The sequence below is a fragment of the Dreissena polymorpha genome, chromosome 2, assembly GCF_020536995.1.
Source record: "Dreissena polymorpha isolate Duluth1 chromosome 2, UMN_Dpol_1.0, whole genome shotgun sequence".
Lineage (NCBI taxonomy): Eukaryota > Metazoa > Mollusca > Bivalvia > Myida > Dreissenidae > Dreissena > Dreissena polymorpha.
The window spans coordinates 111,752,837-111,768,310 of NC_068356.1; the positions used below are offsets into that span (position 1 = coordinate 111,752,837).

General features: G+C 36.0%; 1 protein-coding gene and 1 long non-coding RNA gene across 3 annotated transcripts in view; one reads left to right on the forward strand and one right to left on the reverse strand.

Moving 5' to 3' along the window:
- The window catches only part of LOC127868532 (uncharacterized), a 147,783-nt gene that overhangs the window by 70,564 nt on the left and 61,745 nt on the right, over positions 1-15,474 (reverse strand). The window lies entirely within an intron of this gene.
- LOC127868528 (sphingosine-1-phosphate lyase 1-like) overlaps positions 1-15,474 on the forward strand; it is a 35,840-nt gene that overhangs the window by 16,243 nt on the left and 4,123 nt on the right. For both annotated transcript variants that reach the window (XR_008044166.1, XM_052410373.1), the window contains exons 6-15: positions 3,495-3,623; positions 4,413-4,501; positions 6,546-6,582; positions 7,147-7,254; positions 8,597-8,659; positions 9,319-9,465; positions 11,753-11,873; positions 12,974-13,091; positions 13,966-14,112; positions 15,034-15,154. Coding sequence is in view for 1 of the 2 variants with exons in the window: in XM_052410373.1 (XP_052266333.1) it covers positions 3,495-3,623; positions 4,413-4,501; positions 6,546-6,582; positions 7,147-7,254; positions 8,597-8,659; positions 9,319-9,465; positions 11,753-11,873; positions 12,974-13,091; positions 13,966-14,112; positions 15,034-15,154 (1,080 nt within the window). In the remaining variant the exon portion in view is untranslated. The remainder of the gene's footprint in view (positions 1-3,494; positions 3,624-4,412; positions 4,502-6,545; positions 6,583-7,146; positions 7,255-8,596; positions 8,660-9,318; positions 9,466-11,752; positions 11,874-12,973; positions 13,092-13,965; positions 14,113-15,033; positions 15,155-15,474) is intronic.

Below are 15,474 nucleotides of genomic sequence, written 5' to 3' on the forward strand. Positions count from 1 at the left end.
CTGGGGTCAAATTGACCCTGCCCTGGGGGGTCAAAAAATTGAAAATTTGCTTATATAAGGCCTATTTTGTGCAAACTTTAAAAATCTTCTTGTCCATAACCATTGTGCCTAGGGCTACCAAATTTGCTATGTAGTGACATCTTATAGTCGTCTACCAAGTTTGTTCAAATTATGCCCCTGGGGTCAAATTTGACCCTGCCCCGGGGGGTCAAAAATTGAAAATTTGCTTATATAAGGCCTATTTTGTGCAAACTTTAAAAATCTAGTCCATAACCATTGGGCTTTGGGCTACCAAATTAAGTATGTAGTGACATCTTATAGTCCTCTACCAAGTTTGTTCAAATTATGCCCCTGGGGTCAAATTTGACCCTGCCCGGGGGGTTAAAAAATTTAAAATTTGCTTATATAAGGCCTATTTTGTGCAAACTTTAAAAATCTTCTTGTCCATAACCATTGGGCCTAGGGCTACCAAATTTGGTATGTAGTGACATCTTATAGTCCTCTACAAAGTTTGTTCAAATTATGCCCCTGGGGTCAAATTTGACCCTGCCCCGGGGGGTTAAAAAATTGAAAATTTGCTTATATAAGGCCTACTTTGTGCAAACTTTAAAAATCTTCTTGTCCATAACCATTGGGCCTAGGGCTACCAAATTTGCTATGTAGTGACATCTTACAATCCTCTACCAAGTTTGTTCAAATTATGCCCCTGGGGTCAAATTTGACCCTGCCCCAGGGGGTTAAAAAATTGAAAATTTGCTTATATAAGGCCTATTTTGTGCAAACTTTAAAAATCTTCTTGTCCATAACCATTGGGCCTAGGGCTACCAAATTTGCTATGTAGTGTTTTCTGATAAGCCTCTACCAAGTTTGTTCAAATTATGCCCCTGGGGTCAAATTTGACCCTACCAGGGGGGGGGGTAAAAAATTGAACATTTGCTTATATAAGGCCTATTTTGTGAAAACTTTAAAAATCTAACTGTCCATAACCATTGGGCCAAGGGCTACCAAATTTGGTATGTAGTGACATCTTATAGTCCTCTACCAAGTTTGTTCAAATTATGCCCCTGGGGTCAAATTTGACCCTGCCTCGGGGGGTCAAAAAATTGAAAATTTGCTTATATAAGGCCTATTTTGTGAAAACTTTAAAAATCTTTACGTCCATAACCATTGGGCCTAGGGCTACCAAATTTGGTATGTAGTGACATCTAATAGTCCTCTACCAAGTTTGTTCAAATTATGCCCCTGGGGTCAAATTTGACCCTGCTCTGGGGGGTCAAAAAATCGAAAATTTGCTTGTATAAGGCCTATTTTGTGCAAACTTTAAAAATCTTCTTGTCCATAACCGTATGGCATAGGGCTACCAAATTTGGTATGTAATGACATCTTATAGTCCTCTACCATGTTTGTTCAAATTAAGCCCCTGGGATCAAATTTGACCATTCCCCAGGGGTCACAAAATTGAACATATGCTTATATTGGGCCCATTTTGTGCAAACTAAAAAAATTCTCTTGTCCTTAACCATTGGGCCTATTTCTACCAAATTCGATAGGTAGTGACATATAATAGTTCTCCACGTAGTTTGTTCAAATTATGCTCCTGGGAACAAATTTGACCTTGCCCCAGGGGTCACAAAAATAAACATATGCTTAAATAAGGCCTATTGTGTGCAAACTTTAAAAATCTTCTTGTTGTTAATTATAGAGCTTAGGGTTACTAAATTTGGTATGTAGTGATATCTAATAGTCCTCTACCAAATTTGTTCAAATTATTCCCCTGGGCTCAAATTTGACCCGGCCCCGGGGCTCACAAAACTGATCATATGACGTTTACCAGTGGAGATTACTGCGGCCGTTTGGCTGTGACCAACAACAACATCAACATCTTGAAAACATGAGATAAAACCCTGTTATTTAGTGCCATTTTAGGTCAGATGGTGACTGCTTACAAAGGCATTGAAGTAAGAACATGTGTTATGAATGTTTTTCTTACAAACTGAAAAAAGTCAGGTTTTATTTTAATATGTCGAAAGTGACCATATATCCGGATGAAAATATTTTGGATGACATGTTAATTTCATGTCTTTTGTAGTGTTTAAACCATTTTTATAATTTGTTATTGATTTTAAAAACACAACTTCCATGAACATAATTATTTCAAGAAAAGTCAATATATGACACTGCACAGTAAACTCAAACTTTGTATCCAAGAGAAGATGTTGAAATTAATGAAGTGCAATGTTCTTTACTATCGTATATGCTGCTTTTTAATCACTAATGATTCATTGTTCCATTTGTGAATCGTGACTCATGAATTGTGGATATGATTGTCAATTGCTCAACAATCCATATATATTTCTGACCATTTTATAATTTTCTTAATATAAGTTATGAATTGATCTTAGAAGTCAAATGTATTACTTAATTAAATACATTTATAAATATAAAGAAATAATCTTTAGATTATCATAATATTCTCAGGCCTGTTGGTCTTAGGGATGTGTGGGTTGATGAGCAATTTCTCCTTTTATCACAATGATTTCTACCCTACCTGATAATTTCCTTCATATTCCATTTTAATTTAATTGACGTCTGCAACCTCTTTCAAATTGGGAAAGTCCAAAATGTGTCGTTTGGTAAAGGGTTAAGGCATTTTGATTACTATGGGTCTTGTGAATCTGTTTCAAATCATATGCGTAGATTTGATCTTCAGCATCTAAAAATATGTGACATAGAAAGAATGACAATATCTTTTGGAGAGATAAATGTACCTACGTTATAAGCAAAGGACCTGTGCAACAATTCCTGGGCTTTTAAGTCTGTTTAGTTAACACTGTAGTAACTTTTTCCATATATAAAAATGCTCACCCTTCCAACTTTAAACCCCCAGTGGGACTAGGGATAGAAAGAGAAAGTCAAATGCTTGAGTACATTTCAACCCATGCGCATTGCACATTTTCTTCGCAAAGAAAAAACAGTGGAGCGATACAGGGCCATCATGGCCCTCTTGTTTACACTACGTTACAACGTAAAAATCTCATAATACTTGTTTTGATAGTTAAAAATACCAAAACAAACTCGACACTCAGACATGCACAAAGGCCATATAATAAACATGATATTGATGGCTAGATTGTCAAATGCAGAGGTAAATATGTTATCTTGAAGGAAATCTTACACGCTTGGTAACATAGGGACCTTAATAGAAAATTAATACTCTATAAAGGGTAAATGTTCTCTAAATATAAACAAGGGGTGCAGCTTTTATACATTCATATATGTAAATGGGCTGAATTTTATGTAAAAAACACAAGTTTTATTTGCAGTCTGTAAGATACTTTGAATGCATGTAAATGCTTTTAAAATGCTTAAACACTTGAAGCTTTGTAAGGCCAGTGTTCCCTTTTTAACAACAGCAAAATGTTCAGGGATTTTAGTTGACTGGCAATAGCACCCCGTTTACAAAAAAAGCAGTATTTGTTTGTATGACTTTCCAGGCATACAAAAAATTTGCGTGGACTAATCCACTCCATCCTGACATGTTCCCTGACGTTCGCAAGATTGAGGCGGAGGTGGTGAGAATGTGCTGCAACATGTTTAACGGGGACAGCAATAGCTGTGGAACGGTATGTTGGATATTTGAATGATCACCTCTTGTGGTTTCAAAGCATATTTTGGTGAAGTCACAAGTACAGAATAAAACATTGTTGTTGGTGTACGAGACACAACTTTTTCCCACCTTAAATTAAAATAACAAAAAATCATTACCGGTATTTCAGAAAATCTGATTTTAAAGTCATTATTTCAGAAATACACCAATTATACTCTGAATATATTAAATAGTAATAAAATACAAAATAAGGTTTAGAAATGTGTTCAGTTTCGAAATATTTCTAAGGACTCTGGGTACAAGTACATGTACATGTATATACCTCATAATTATGTGTTTAATTATCGTTCACTGTTCAGCAGGATCATGCTGATGTTTTGGCGTTTGGGTACAAAAGATCTCATATTTATTCCTTTATTGAGCTGTATATTTAGCTATGTCATTTTTTATAATGCTTTTTATAAACCCCGATATCCAGAAAAGAGGGGTACACTTAAATCACCGTTGTTGTCTGTCCATCAATATGTCCATCAGCCTATCCATCTCTTCGTCCCGCCGTTTTTTTGTCAGTTGACACAAATTTATATGCCAAATTTCTAGTACCCGTTTAATTTACAACATTTAAACTCCTTGGAATTACGCCTATAATATTAAGTTATGCTAGGTGAAAAATAAAAAAGGTATGTGGCACTCTTTTATCAACTTTTTTATACATGCAGCACAATTTAGGGAGTATTTGTCATGTTGCCATCATTTAATACCACAGTTGTATGAATGATGCACTAGTACTTTTGTCTCATTGCAGATTACGACAGGTGGAACAGAAAGCATCCTGTTGATGTGTCTTGCCTATCGCAACAGGGCCAGGGAACAAGGCATTAGATACCCAGAAATGTACGCATGGTGAAAACTTTGTGAATGTTCGTTAACCAACCAATATTCTATGAATGCCTTTTTTTCTTGGATTAATTAGACATTAGACCCTTTAATGTGTGCATGCACAAATAATATTACGAGGACATTGTGTTAATAAAAGCTGTAAATTTATACAGATTCAGTTACATGGAAAACCATGTTCTTTAATATATTCTGCAAGGTAATGTTTTATTTAAGTAATAAGGAATTTCAAATGCTGAACTCTTTGCTGGTCATTTGATGGATTAGATTTTTAGCTCGACTATTATACTGTATATAAAATATATATAGTGGAGCTATCCTACTCATCCCGGCGTCTGGGTTATCGTTAGCGCCTGCGTTAGCGTTAGCGTGCAAATGTTAAAGTTTTCGTACTACCCGAAAAATTTTCTTTGTCCCTTGACATATTTCTTTCATATTTTGCATGCTTGTTAACCAACATGACCCCAACCTATAAACAAGAGCAGACAACTATATCAAGCATTTGGCATAATTATGGCCATTTTTATGTCCCCCACTATAGTAGTGGGGGACATATTGTTTTTGCCCTGTCTGTTGGTTGGTCTGTTGGTCTGTTTGCGCCTACTTTAACATTTGCAATAACTTTTGCAATATTGAAGATAGCAACTTGATATTTGGCATGCATATGTATCTCATGGAGCTGCACATTTCTAGTGGTGAAAGGTCAAGGTCATCCTTCAAGGTCAAAGGTCAAATATATGGGTCAAAATCGCTAATTTAATGTGCACTTTTGCAGTATTTCAAAATTCAAGATAGCAACTTGATATTTGGCATGCATGTGTATCTCATGGAGCTGCACATTTTGAGTGGTGAAAGGTCAAGGTCATCCTTCAAGGTCAGAGGTCAAATATATGTGGCCAAAATCGCTCATTTTATGAGTACTTTTGCAATATTGAAGATAGCAACTTGATATTTGGCATGCATGTTTATCTCATGGAGCTGCACATTTTGAGTGGTGAAAGGTCAAGGTCATTCTTCAAGGTCAGAGGTCAAATATATGTGGCCCAAATCACTTATTTTATGAATACTTTTGCAATATTGAAGATAGCAACTTGATATTTGGCATGCATGTGTATCTCATGGAGCTGCACATTTTGAGTGGTGAAAGGTCAAGGTCAAGGTTATCCTTCAAGGTCAAATATATGGGTCAAAATTGCTCATGTAATGTCACTTTTGCAATATTGAAGCTAGCAATTTTATATTTGAAATGCATGTGTATCTCATGGAGCTGCACATTTTGAGTGGTGAAGGGTCAAGGTCAAGGTCATCCATCAAGGTCAAACGTCATATAGGGGGACATTGTGTTTCACAAACGCATCTTGTTCCACTCAGAATATGCAGCAAATGTTAAAGTTTGCGAATTACCCCAACTATTTTCAATGTCCCTTGACATATTGCATTCATATTTTGCATACTTGTTAACCATCATGACCCCAGCCTATTAACAAGAGCAGACAACTCTATCAAGCATTTTGTCATAATTATGGCCCCTTTTCCACTTAGATAGTTGAACATTTTGCATAAATTGCCATAACTTCTTTATTTATGATCACATTTTATTATAACTTTGACAAAACAACACTTACCTGAATACCACAATGTATTCCACCCAAACAATACCCCACGCCCCTACCCAGAATCCCTTCCCCCCCCCCCCCAACTCCCCCCCCCCCCAATATTTTTTTTTTATACATCATCTAATATATTACCACACCCCACATTATATCCCCCTCTCACCCTCCCTACCCCCCCTCCCCCACCCCCCCATTTTTTATTATTTTTTTTTTCCTTTTTTTATTTTTGATTGTCTAATAAATTATCGAATATGAACAATTTCCCAATGATGGCTTACGTTATACTTTCAAGCACTCGAATTGTCGAGCGCGCTGTCCTCTGACAGCATTTGTTAATCAATCATAGTGTGTAAGGTTTCATTTCACCTTTTAATACAAAAAATTGTGAATGCTATTTGCGGTCTATGAGTTTTTTGTTTACGTTTTAGGATTGTACCCACAACAGTTCATGCAGCCTTTGATAAGGTCAGTGTTGTTAATTATGATCACAGCTCTTCTGTTACTTTGTTATAATGCTGTTATCTTTAGCCTGTATTTTGGGGGAGCAAACTTTTATTTTGTGACAAAATTTTCATAGCTTGCGACCGATGGTCATAGGGGACAATACCTTATTCCAGCTGCTTTTTTTAGGTAAAAAAGTACCTGCGTTAATAAAGTTTTGATTCTTTGAACAAATGGCTTTTATTTCTTATATGGTTGCATGCAATGCCTCCACTTAGGTATTAATTGAATTATTTTGTTGAATATTATTTGGAAAAATGTAATTTATTACTACTATTTGTCATGTTTGCAATAAAAAAACTACCACTGATTTCAATAAGTGTTCAAGATTTGTCGACATAAAACATGCAATTTGTATTGGAACATTTTTCTATTTTTATTATACTTGCAAATAGTATTTGAAAGGGTTAATGTGCATCCACAATTTGCAAACAATTTTCACTAGCTTTCAAAAAAGTACACCAATTACACAAAAATAACATTCATATATAAGTCATGAAGTGTTGAAATAACAAAATATCTTTGTAGGCAGCAGCTATGTTTCACATGAAGATAACTCATATACCGGTCGATCCAATAACATGCAAGGTGAATGTCCGTAAAATGAGAAGTGCCATCAACAAGAATACATGCATGGTAAGTGAAACCCTTAACCCTTTCAATGCGGGAACCGAATTTTTAAGTCCTTTGCAAACAGTTTGGATCCAGATGAGACGCCACAGAACGTGGCGTCTCATCAGGATCCAAACTGTTTGCTATTCTGATAATATTCTTTGAAAAAAATCGAAGAAAATGCTAATTTTAGAAATTCAGCAGACGACATTTTAGCAGACAACAAATTTCCCAGCATGCAAAGGGTTAATACAAAATACCATGCTCGCAATGGTTTGGTGGATATGGTGTCCACGTTTGGGACCAAGATGTCCTCTGAAATTGGTGCCAAAATTTAACTTTGCGTGCAGCATAACTGTGTAAATGAATGGTATACACATAGAATATTTGGCCAAGAACACAGGCTTATTAAATAAAGTAATTCTGATGTATTTCACATTGCCATAAGCAACATAAACACTGTCTTGTATACACTGGTTGAAATTCTTAACATGAATTGTTTGTAAAAGTTATTTGAAAATAAATCACTTCCCAGTGTGTTTACATCCATAAATGTTTACTTGTAAACCACCCCGTGATGCCCCATGCGAATCAAAAGCAAATTAGAGTTGTAAACTATCGGGATGCAGCGGATTAATGAACAGGTTTTATTGTGCCATTGTGTTGACTACCATTGCTTGATAAAATCAATAAAGCTGGACACTGTGATTACACCCGATCACTGTTGTTTTAACAACTATTGCAAACTTAAACACCCTAATAAAGACATTTAGTATAAACAGGCCTTAAAAACAGAGGTAAGGAAACCACAATGCCCATTGTAAAATATATTTACGCTTATTGACAATTGTTATTAATGAGCAAACTGTTAATGCACGTAATTCTTAAAGGATAATGAGTGTTAATAAAACACAACATAATTCGAATTCTTCACTAGCTTTCATTGGTCAAGGTGTAGAACAAAAAATATGTGTAAATGACATGAAGGTAATATTACAACAGAGAAACATCACAGTTCACCGACAAGCATGTAAACAATGTCGGAAATTACTTTCAGAAATGACTAAGTATTGGATTCCAAATGTATATTCCCAATTTAAAGGACCAACACAATTTGTAAATAAACAGTATTTAATTGATAACATGGTTTCAGTAATTAGGTTACAAGAAATCAACAGGACAGAGTAAATTTGCATAGACATGTAATTGTTTATAAACGTATACGTTTTTCGGAAGTTTTTTTTTCATTTATGTGTCAATACGACAGTCGGTTAACCGCTCGAATATCGAAACAGGTTAACCGGTTACGAATTTGCTTAGGTTTGCCATCCCTAGTTTAAACTAATCTTGTACGTGTCACTTTCAGTTGGTTGGGTCTGCGCCTGGTTTCCCACACGGCTCTGTGGATCCTATGGAAGAAATAGCAGCTGTAAGTTGTGTCAGCCATTATAATAGCCTCACTCTGGGAAAACGACATTGCCAGTTAGTTTGGCTATAGTTATAGGGAAAACATTCTGCCAAGATGGAATAAAATATTTGAAGAAACATATTATTTTCAATACATTTGTCACAGTTTGCAGTAACCAATGCCAGAGCAGTATTTTATGCTTTAAAAAAATTACTACCAAAAGTTAGCATAATTCTTGTTTTAAAATCTTTCTTTCTGGCTGTACTTTAAAATGATCCATGTCAGATAGGCTCCTATGTGTTACATTTTTCATGGGGACCCGGTTCTTCAAAATTTTTATTGTTGATTAAAAAAAACCAAGACTAAAGTGTGGAGACAATTGTCTTGTTCTTCACGTGCTTAACTAGCATGAACTTCTCTATTAACGCAAAATTCCTCAGAACTAAATGATATTTTGTTCTGATGTGGTGAGAGATTGATTCACTGATGATTATATAAAATCTTTATGCATAAAAAAACAATATCATAGCTATAATTTAACAAAACTTACATTTTATGAACAACTTGGTCCTTAATATGATGCAGTTGGGCTTGAAATTTGGGATACCAGTTCACACAGACTGCTGTCTAGGTTGACAATGGTGAAATATTTTTACAATTTTGTCGGGATCATTTTACAGTTGGGTTTGAAATATGGCATCCCGGTTCACACTGACTGCTGTCTAGGTGGATTTCTCATTCCGTTCATGGAGAAGGCTGGTTTTGATGTTCCCAAGGTGGACTTCCGCGTGCCCGGAATCACCAGTATCTCGGCTGATACACATAAGGTACCTTATGAGATTCGGCACTATGACTGCTTGTATTTGATTGTCTGAATACTTGACGTCTACGGTAATGCACTTTTACAAGGTATTCTGGCGTCTGAGCTGAAAAATATATCTCCACTCAATTTTATTTTTTAAATTGTAGGCTATAGTATTTGTCAGTTCAATATTGATTATAGATTAAGTGAAACCATGTTTTAATATTCCCCTGATAAATATCTTTTATATGCATGGGTCATCACTTAATATTGATACTTTGCCTCCATGGTTTTCCTTAAGAAAACTTTGAGGGATGTTTGGCCTATACAGGTATGGCTTGTAATAGGTGTCCCAATGTTATGTAATTTGAAAATTAATGTTTTATAAACAAATGTTTTAGCCTTTTATTAATTCAGCAGATCATAAAAATAAGATTAATGCTAAACTATCTTGTTTTATAAAAAAATTCATTATTCATACAATATGATTTCAAGTTGCACTATAGTAGTGGGGGACATATTGTTTATGCCCTGTCTGTTGGTCTGTTGGTTGGTTTGCGCCAACTTAAACAATTGCAATTACTATTGCAATATTGAAGATAGCAACTTGATATTTGGCATGCATATGTATCTCATGGAGCTGCACATTTTGAGTGGTGAAAGGTCAAGGTCATCCTTTAAGGTCAAAGGTCAAATATATGGGTCAAAATCGCTCATTTAATGTACACTTTTGCAATATTTCAATATTCAAGATAGCAACTTGATATTTGGCATGCTCATGGAGCTGCACATTTTGAGTGGTGAAACGTCAAGGTCATCCTTCAAGGTCAAAGGCCAAATATATGGGTCAAAATCGCTCATTTAATGTACACTTTTGCAATATTTCAATATTCAAGATAGCAACTTGATATTTGGCATGCATGTTTATCTCATTGAGCTGCACATTTTGAGTGGTGAAAGGTCAAGGTCAAGGTCATCCTTCAAGGTCAGAGGTCAAATATATGTGGCCAAAATCGCTCATTTGATGAGTACTTTTGCAATATTGAAGATAGCAACTTGATATTTGGCATGCATGTGTATCTCATGAAGCTGCACATTTTGAGTGGTGAAAGGTCAAGGTCAAGGTCATTCTTCAAGGTCAAATATATGGGTCAAAATTGCTCGTGTAATGTCACTTCTGCAATATTGAAGCTAGCAATTTTATATTTGACTTGCATGTGTATCTCATGGAGCTGCACATTTTGAGTGGTGAAGGGTCAAGGTCAAGGGCATCCTCCAAGGTCAAACGTCATATACCGGGACATAGTGTTTCACAAACACATCTTGTTGTTCATGACCTTGAATGTTCTTGGCATGTCGGTGTCAAGCATCTGAAGTGCCGTCTGTCATGACAATGACTAGGACCCATCAACATTCTGAAATTATCCACTTTCTCACTCCATCAATAAAACATTTCCTCTATCAGTACGGGTTTTACCCTTTAAAATTTCCTATTTCTCACACCATCATCAATCACTTTCCTCTTTCAGTACGAGTTTGTTCCTTTAAAATGATCTATTTCACACAACAATATCAATCACTTTCCTGTTTCAGAACGGATTTGCCCCCATCAAATCCTCAATGTTTCTCACACCTTTGTCCATCTCTTTTCTTTTTCAGTACGGGTTTGCCCCCAAGGGATTGTCAGTGTTTCTCACACCATAATCAATCACTTTCCTATTTCAGTACAGGTTTGCCCTCAAGGGATTGTCAGTGTTTCTCACACCATTATTAATCACTTTCCTGTTTCAGTACGGGTTTGCACTCAAAGGATCGTCCATGGTTCTCATACCATTATCAATCACTTTCCTGTTTCAGAACTGGTTTGCCCCCAAGGGATTGTCAGTGTTTCTCACACCATTATCAATCACTTTCCTGTTTCAGTACAGGCTTGCCCCTTAGGGATTGTCAGTGTTTCTCACACCATTATCAATTAATTTCCTGTTTCAGTACGGGTTTGCACTCAAAGGATCGTCCATGGTTCTCATACCATTATCAATCAATTTCCTGTTTCAGAACAGTTTCCCCACAAGGGATTGTCAGTGTTTCTCACACCATTATCAATTACTTTCCTGTTTCAGAACTGGTTGCCCCCAAGGGATTGTCAGTGTTTCTCATACCATTATCAATTACTTTCCTGTTTCAGAACTGGTTGCCCCCAAGGGATTGTCAGTGTTTCTCACACCATTATCAATTTCCTGTTTCAGTACAGATTTGCCACGAAAGGATCATCAGTGTTTCTCACACCATTATAAATCACTTTCCTGTTTCAGTATGGGTTTGCCCCAAAGGGTTCGTCTGTAATCCTGTACAGTGACAAGGAGTACAGAAAGTACCAGTTCTTTGTGCAACCCAACTGGTCAGGTGGAATTTATGCCTCACCTACCCTTGCAGGTACAGCATGAACTTTTTGGCCACAAGGTATCGTTATCTGAACCATACTCCATTTTACTGGCCAGTGAACAACAAACACAGTAAACAAAAATTTAAGTTTTTGGACACTTCAAGTTTTCTGACACCCTGTTTTTAAGCTAAAATAATTGAATTTGTGACTCCGATTTTTGGACACACAGATTTACCCACAAAATTAATGACATAAATTTTAGGACATTTTTATTACAAATGAACCGTTTTTCCTTTATCTGGTGACATATTTACACATTTGTTTTACAACCTGGTAACTGTCATAAAACCTGGCAAATGAATGTGAGAAGTCACAAGACAGTTGTAAATGCGTTATTTTGGTAAATAGATATTATACTGCTAAAAGACAAGGGATTCACACGATAATTAATGAAGTGACCATAGTAAGGAAACAACTAGGTCTAATTATCAAATGGCACTTTTTGGTGTAAAGACATTTTAAATTCAATTGATTATGAAAATAAGTGATTCATTCATTATTGCTTATTTATCATTCAATTATCTACAGCTTTATGTTCTTGCTTAAGTTTGCCAAATTTACTGTGCCAACGTTTAATGTCTTAAAGACAATTAAATAACAATAGTTTTGTTTGGGTGTAAATAAAGCATTCTTACTAGAGTTTAACACATACTAATCATCAGACTGTGGTCAAAGTACAGCCTTGGAATACCTTTCGATAAAACAAAGTAAAACGCATTGAAATTATTTTTAAAAATATATAAAAATATATTTTGGTAATTAATACTGAATAATGTGGGGTAAACAAGCACATGCTTTTATTCATACATGTAGATATGTTATGCACAGGAATACAGGAGCTTCTTATGCATTAGGTATTTTGTCAGTGTGTCTCTTAATTTTTGGAACTGTATTTTCAGAATGATTTTTATTATCTAAATTTCTGACATGAAAAAAGTGTCCAAAGACTTTGAGTACATGCCCAGATTTTTGAAACTATTCTGCTGGAAATTTTTCTGGTAATATTTCAAGGAGTTTATACAGTTTTAATAGCCTTGTCCAAGATTTGGTGGAATTATGCAGAAGCTGAAATTGCTTTAACTAATTCCAGGCAGCAGGTCTGGTGCCATCATCGCCTCGTGTTGGGCGGCCATGATGCACTTCGGGGAACAAGGCTATGTGGAGACCACCCGTCAAATCATCAAGACCACTAGATACATTGCTGCTGAGTATGAAATCTTTGGCTTATGAGCGGAAAATATTTTCAACTCAAACTTAATATAACACAAATGTATGCATAATTATGTAATATGTTATTTCTTTTGTTCTTGCCATTTAACTTGGGAATATTTTAGGTAAGACTATGTTTGAGATTAAGATCTTAAAACGTTGGAGGTTATTTTATGTTTTAAGGTATTTTAGTGTCAACTAGGATCCTATTAAGGGCTTTCAATGATATGGTACAATTGGAAGTTCCAACCTCCAAACTTTAAATTTAAAGTGCTGAGTATTTCAGAAATTGACTTGATTCTTCATTTATGTTAGTTATTCTTTGCCTTACATTATTATGCCAATTTTTAAAGGATAATGGTATATTTCTTCGCACATGCCCATGGTTTTGATCCTTTGTTGGTCAGTCCATAAGATGAGTACTGTTCTTGCATTTTCTATGATAGCTAGAGACTGCTTTGACTCACCATCAATGAAGGTGGTCACTTTTGAGGAAAAAAAAGATGCCTATTGAATTTTAGATCGAGGATCAAAGGGCCACAGGGGCTTGTTACATGATTGTTTTCCGTAGGATATCTAGAGCCCACTTTGACCAATTGTCTTATAAGTAAGTGTGCAGGTTACTTGGTGCTTTAGAAATAAGCCCAGGAATATGCTATTTGATTTGGAGGTCAAATAGTCAGTGGCAAAGGTCACAGTGGCTTTTCATAAGGTGAAAACACATTCAATATAGGAAATGCCTTAATCTAGGATGTTTTCATAAAATATGCTTGGTGCGTTTATTTAATTTTATGAATATATCTTGTTCGATAATCTGGTTTGATTTTGTTGCAAACTCTTCAGCGTTTAATATTTGTTCTTTACTTTTTTCAGGCTCGCCAAGATCCCAGGTCTGTACATATTGGGAGAACCACAAGTGTCCGTCGTTGCCGTTGCGTCCCATGACTTCAACATCTTCCGACTGTCGGACGCTTTGCATGACAAGGGGTACTGCCTTAGTGTCCTGCAGTTCCCCTCCGCGTAAGTATTGAAGGGACCAAAGTTTGACAAAGCACGTACAAATCATATACGAGTCTTTCTCTGGAAAAACTGGGCACAATCCATGTGTGTTGAGTGTCATACCAGGTTAGCTTGCACAGTTTAATCAGGTACAACGCTTTCTGTCTAGACTTTATTTTCTTGTACAAGATACTTTTTTTCAACTAAAAAATTATGTTTAAGCAGAAGTCACTAAAACCATCACTTTGACATAGCAAACCCCAAATTATATATCACTAGTTGACACCAAGAACATTTTACAAACCCTCTTACCTTATAAAACGAGAATCAGTGCAATCCTGGTTGAACACTTGTTAGTGGTTGGATTGCAGGCTTTTGCTAATTTAAAGCTGAAGGGACCTCTTCCAATTTAACAAAAAATTACAAAAATTAGTTGAGAGTGCCTGAACTATTTCATTACAATAATACATGGCATATTTTAGCCTTCTGTTTACACAAGTATAAAAATTGTTCATAGAAATACATGCAGCCTTCTGTGCATGTATTACTCGGATTTGCAAAATCAACAGTAGAAAATGTATGCTGTCTAATATCTTTGTATTGTTTGTAGTTAATGTCTAATTGATTATTTTGATGGCAAAATTATTTTTCCCATACTGTTTTTGTTGCAGGTATTGTTTTTTATTTAGGAAAACAATATACATTTATAAAACTGATATGTCTAACTCATCCATGTTCCCTTAAATTTGAGGTGGATCCCTAAACTCGAATTGTCTACAGTACAAGAGAATGGAAAAACCAAAAGTGGGAAACTGTGATCAAAATTATGTTTTATATCCATGAACATTTAAGCAATTTCTAATATTCTCCCATTAATTGATCATCATACGAATCATCTTGAAGCAATATTGTTTCCCTGAAACGGATTGTTTACCTTCCCAGAATCCATCTGTGTGTGACCTTACCCCACACAAAGCCCGGGGCAGCGGATGCCTTCCTGAAGGAGGCTAGGTCCTGTGTCAAGGAGATCATGAAGGATCCAAAGGCGAAGTGTGGAGGCATTGTAAGTATTTGTGTCGCGTTCTGAGAAAACTGGGCTTAATGCATGTGCATAAAGTGTCCTCTCAGATTAGCCTGTGCAGTCCACGCTGGCTAATCAGGGACGCCACTTTCCGCTCAAACTAGATTTTCGGTAAAAAGGGACTTCCTTTAAACCAAAATTACCATTGAAGCGGAAAGTGTAGTCCCTGATTAGCCAGTGCAGACTGCACAGGCTAATCTCGGACGACACTTTACGCACATTCATTTTGCCCAATTTTCACTGAACAAGACACATTTAGTTGTATTTCTATTTGAGTTTCGCTTTGTAAATGGGGTCTTAAT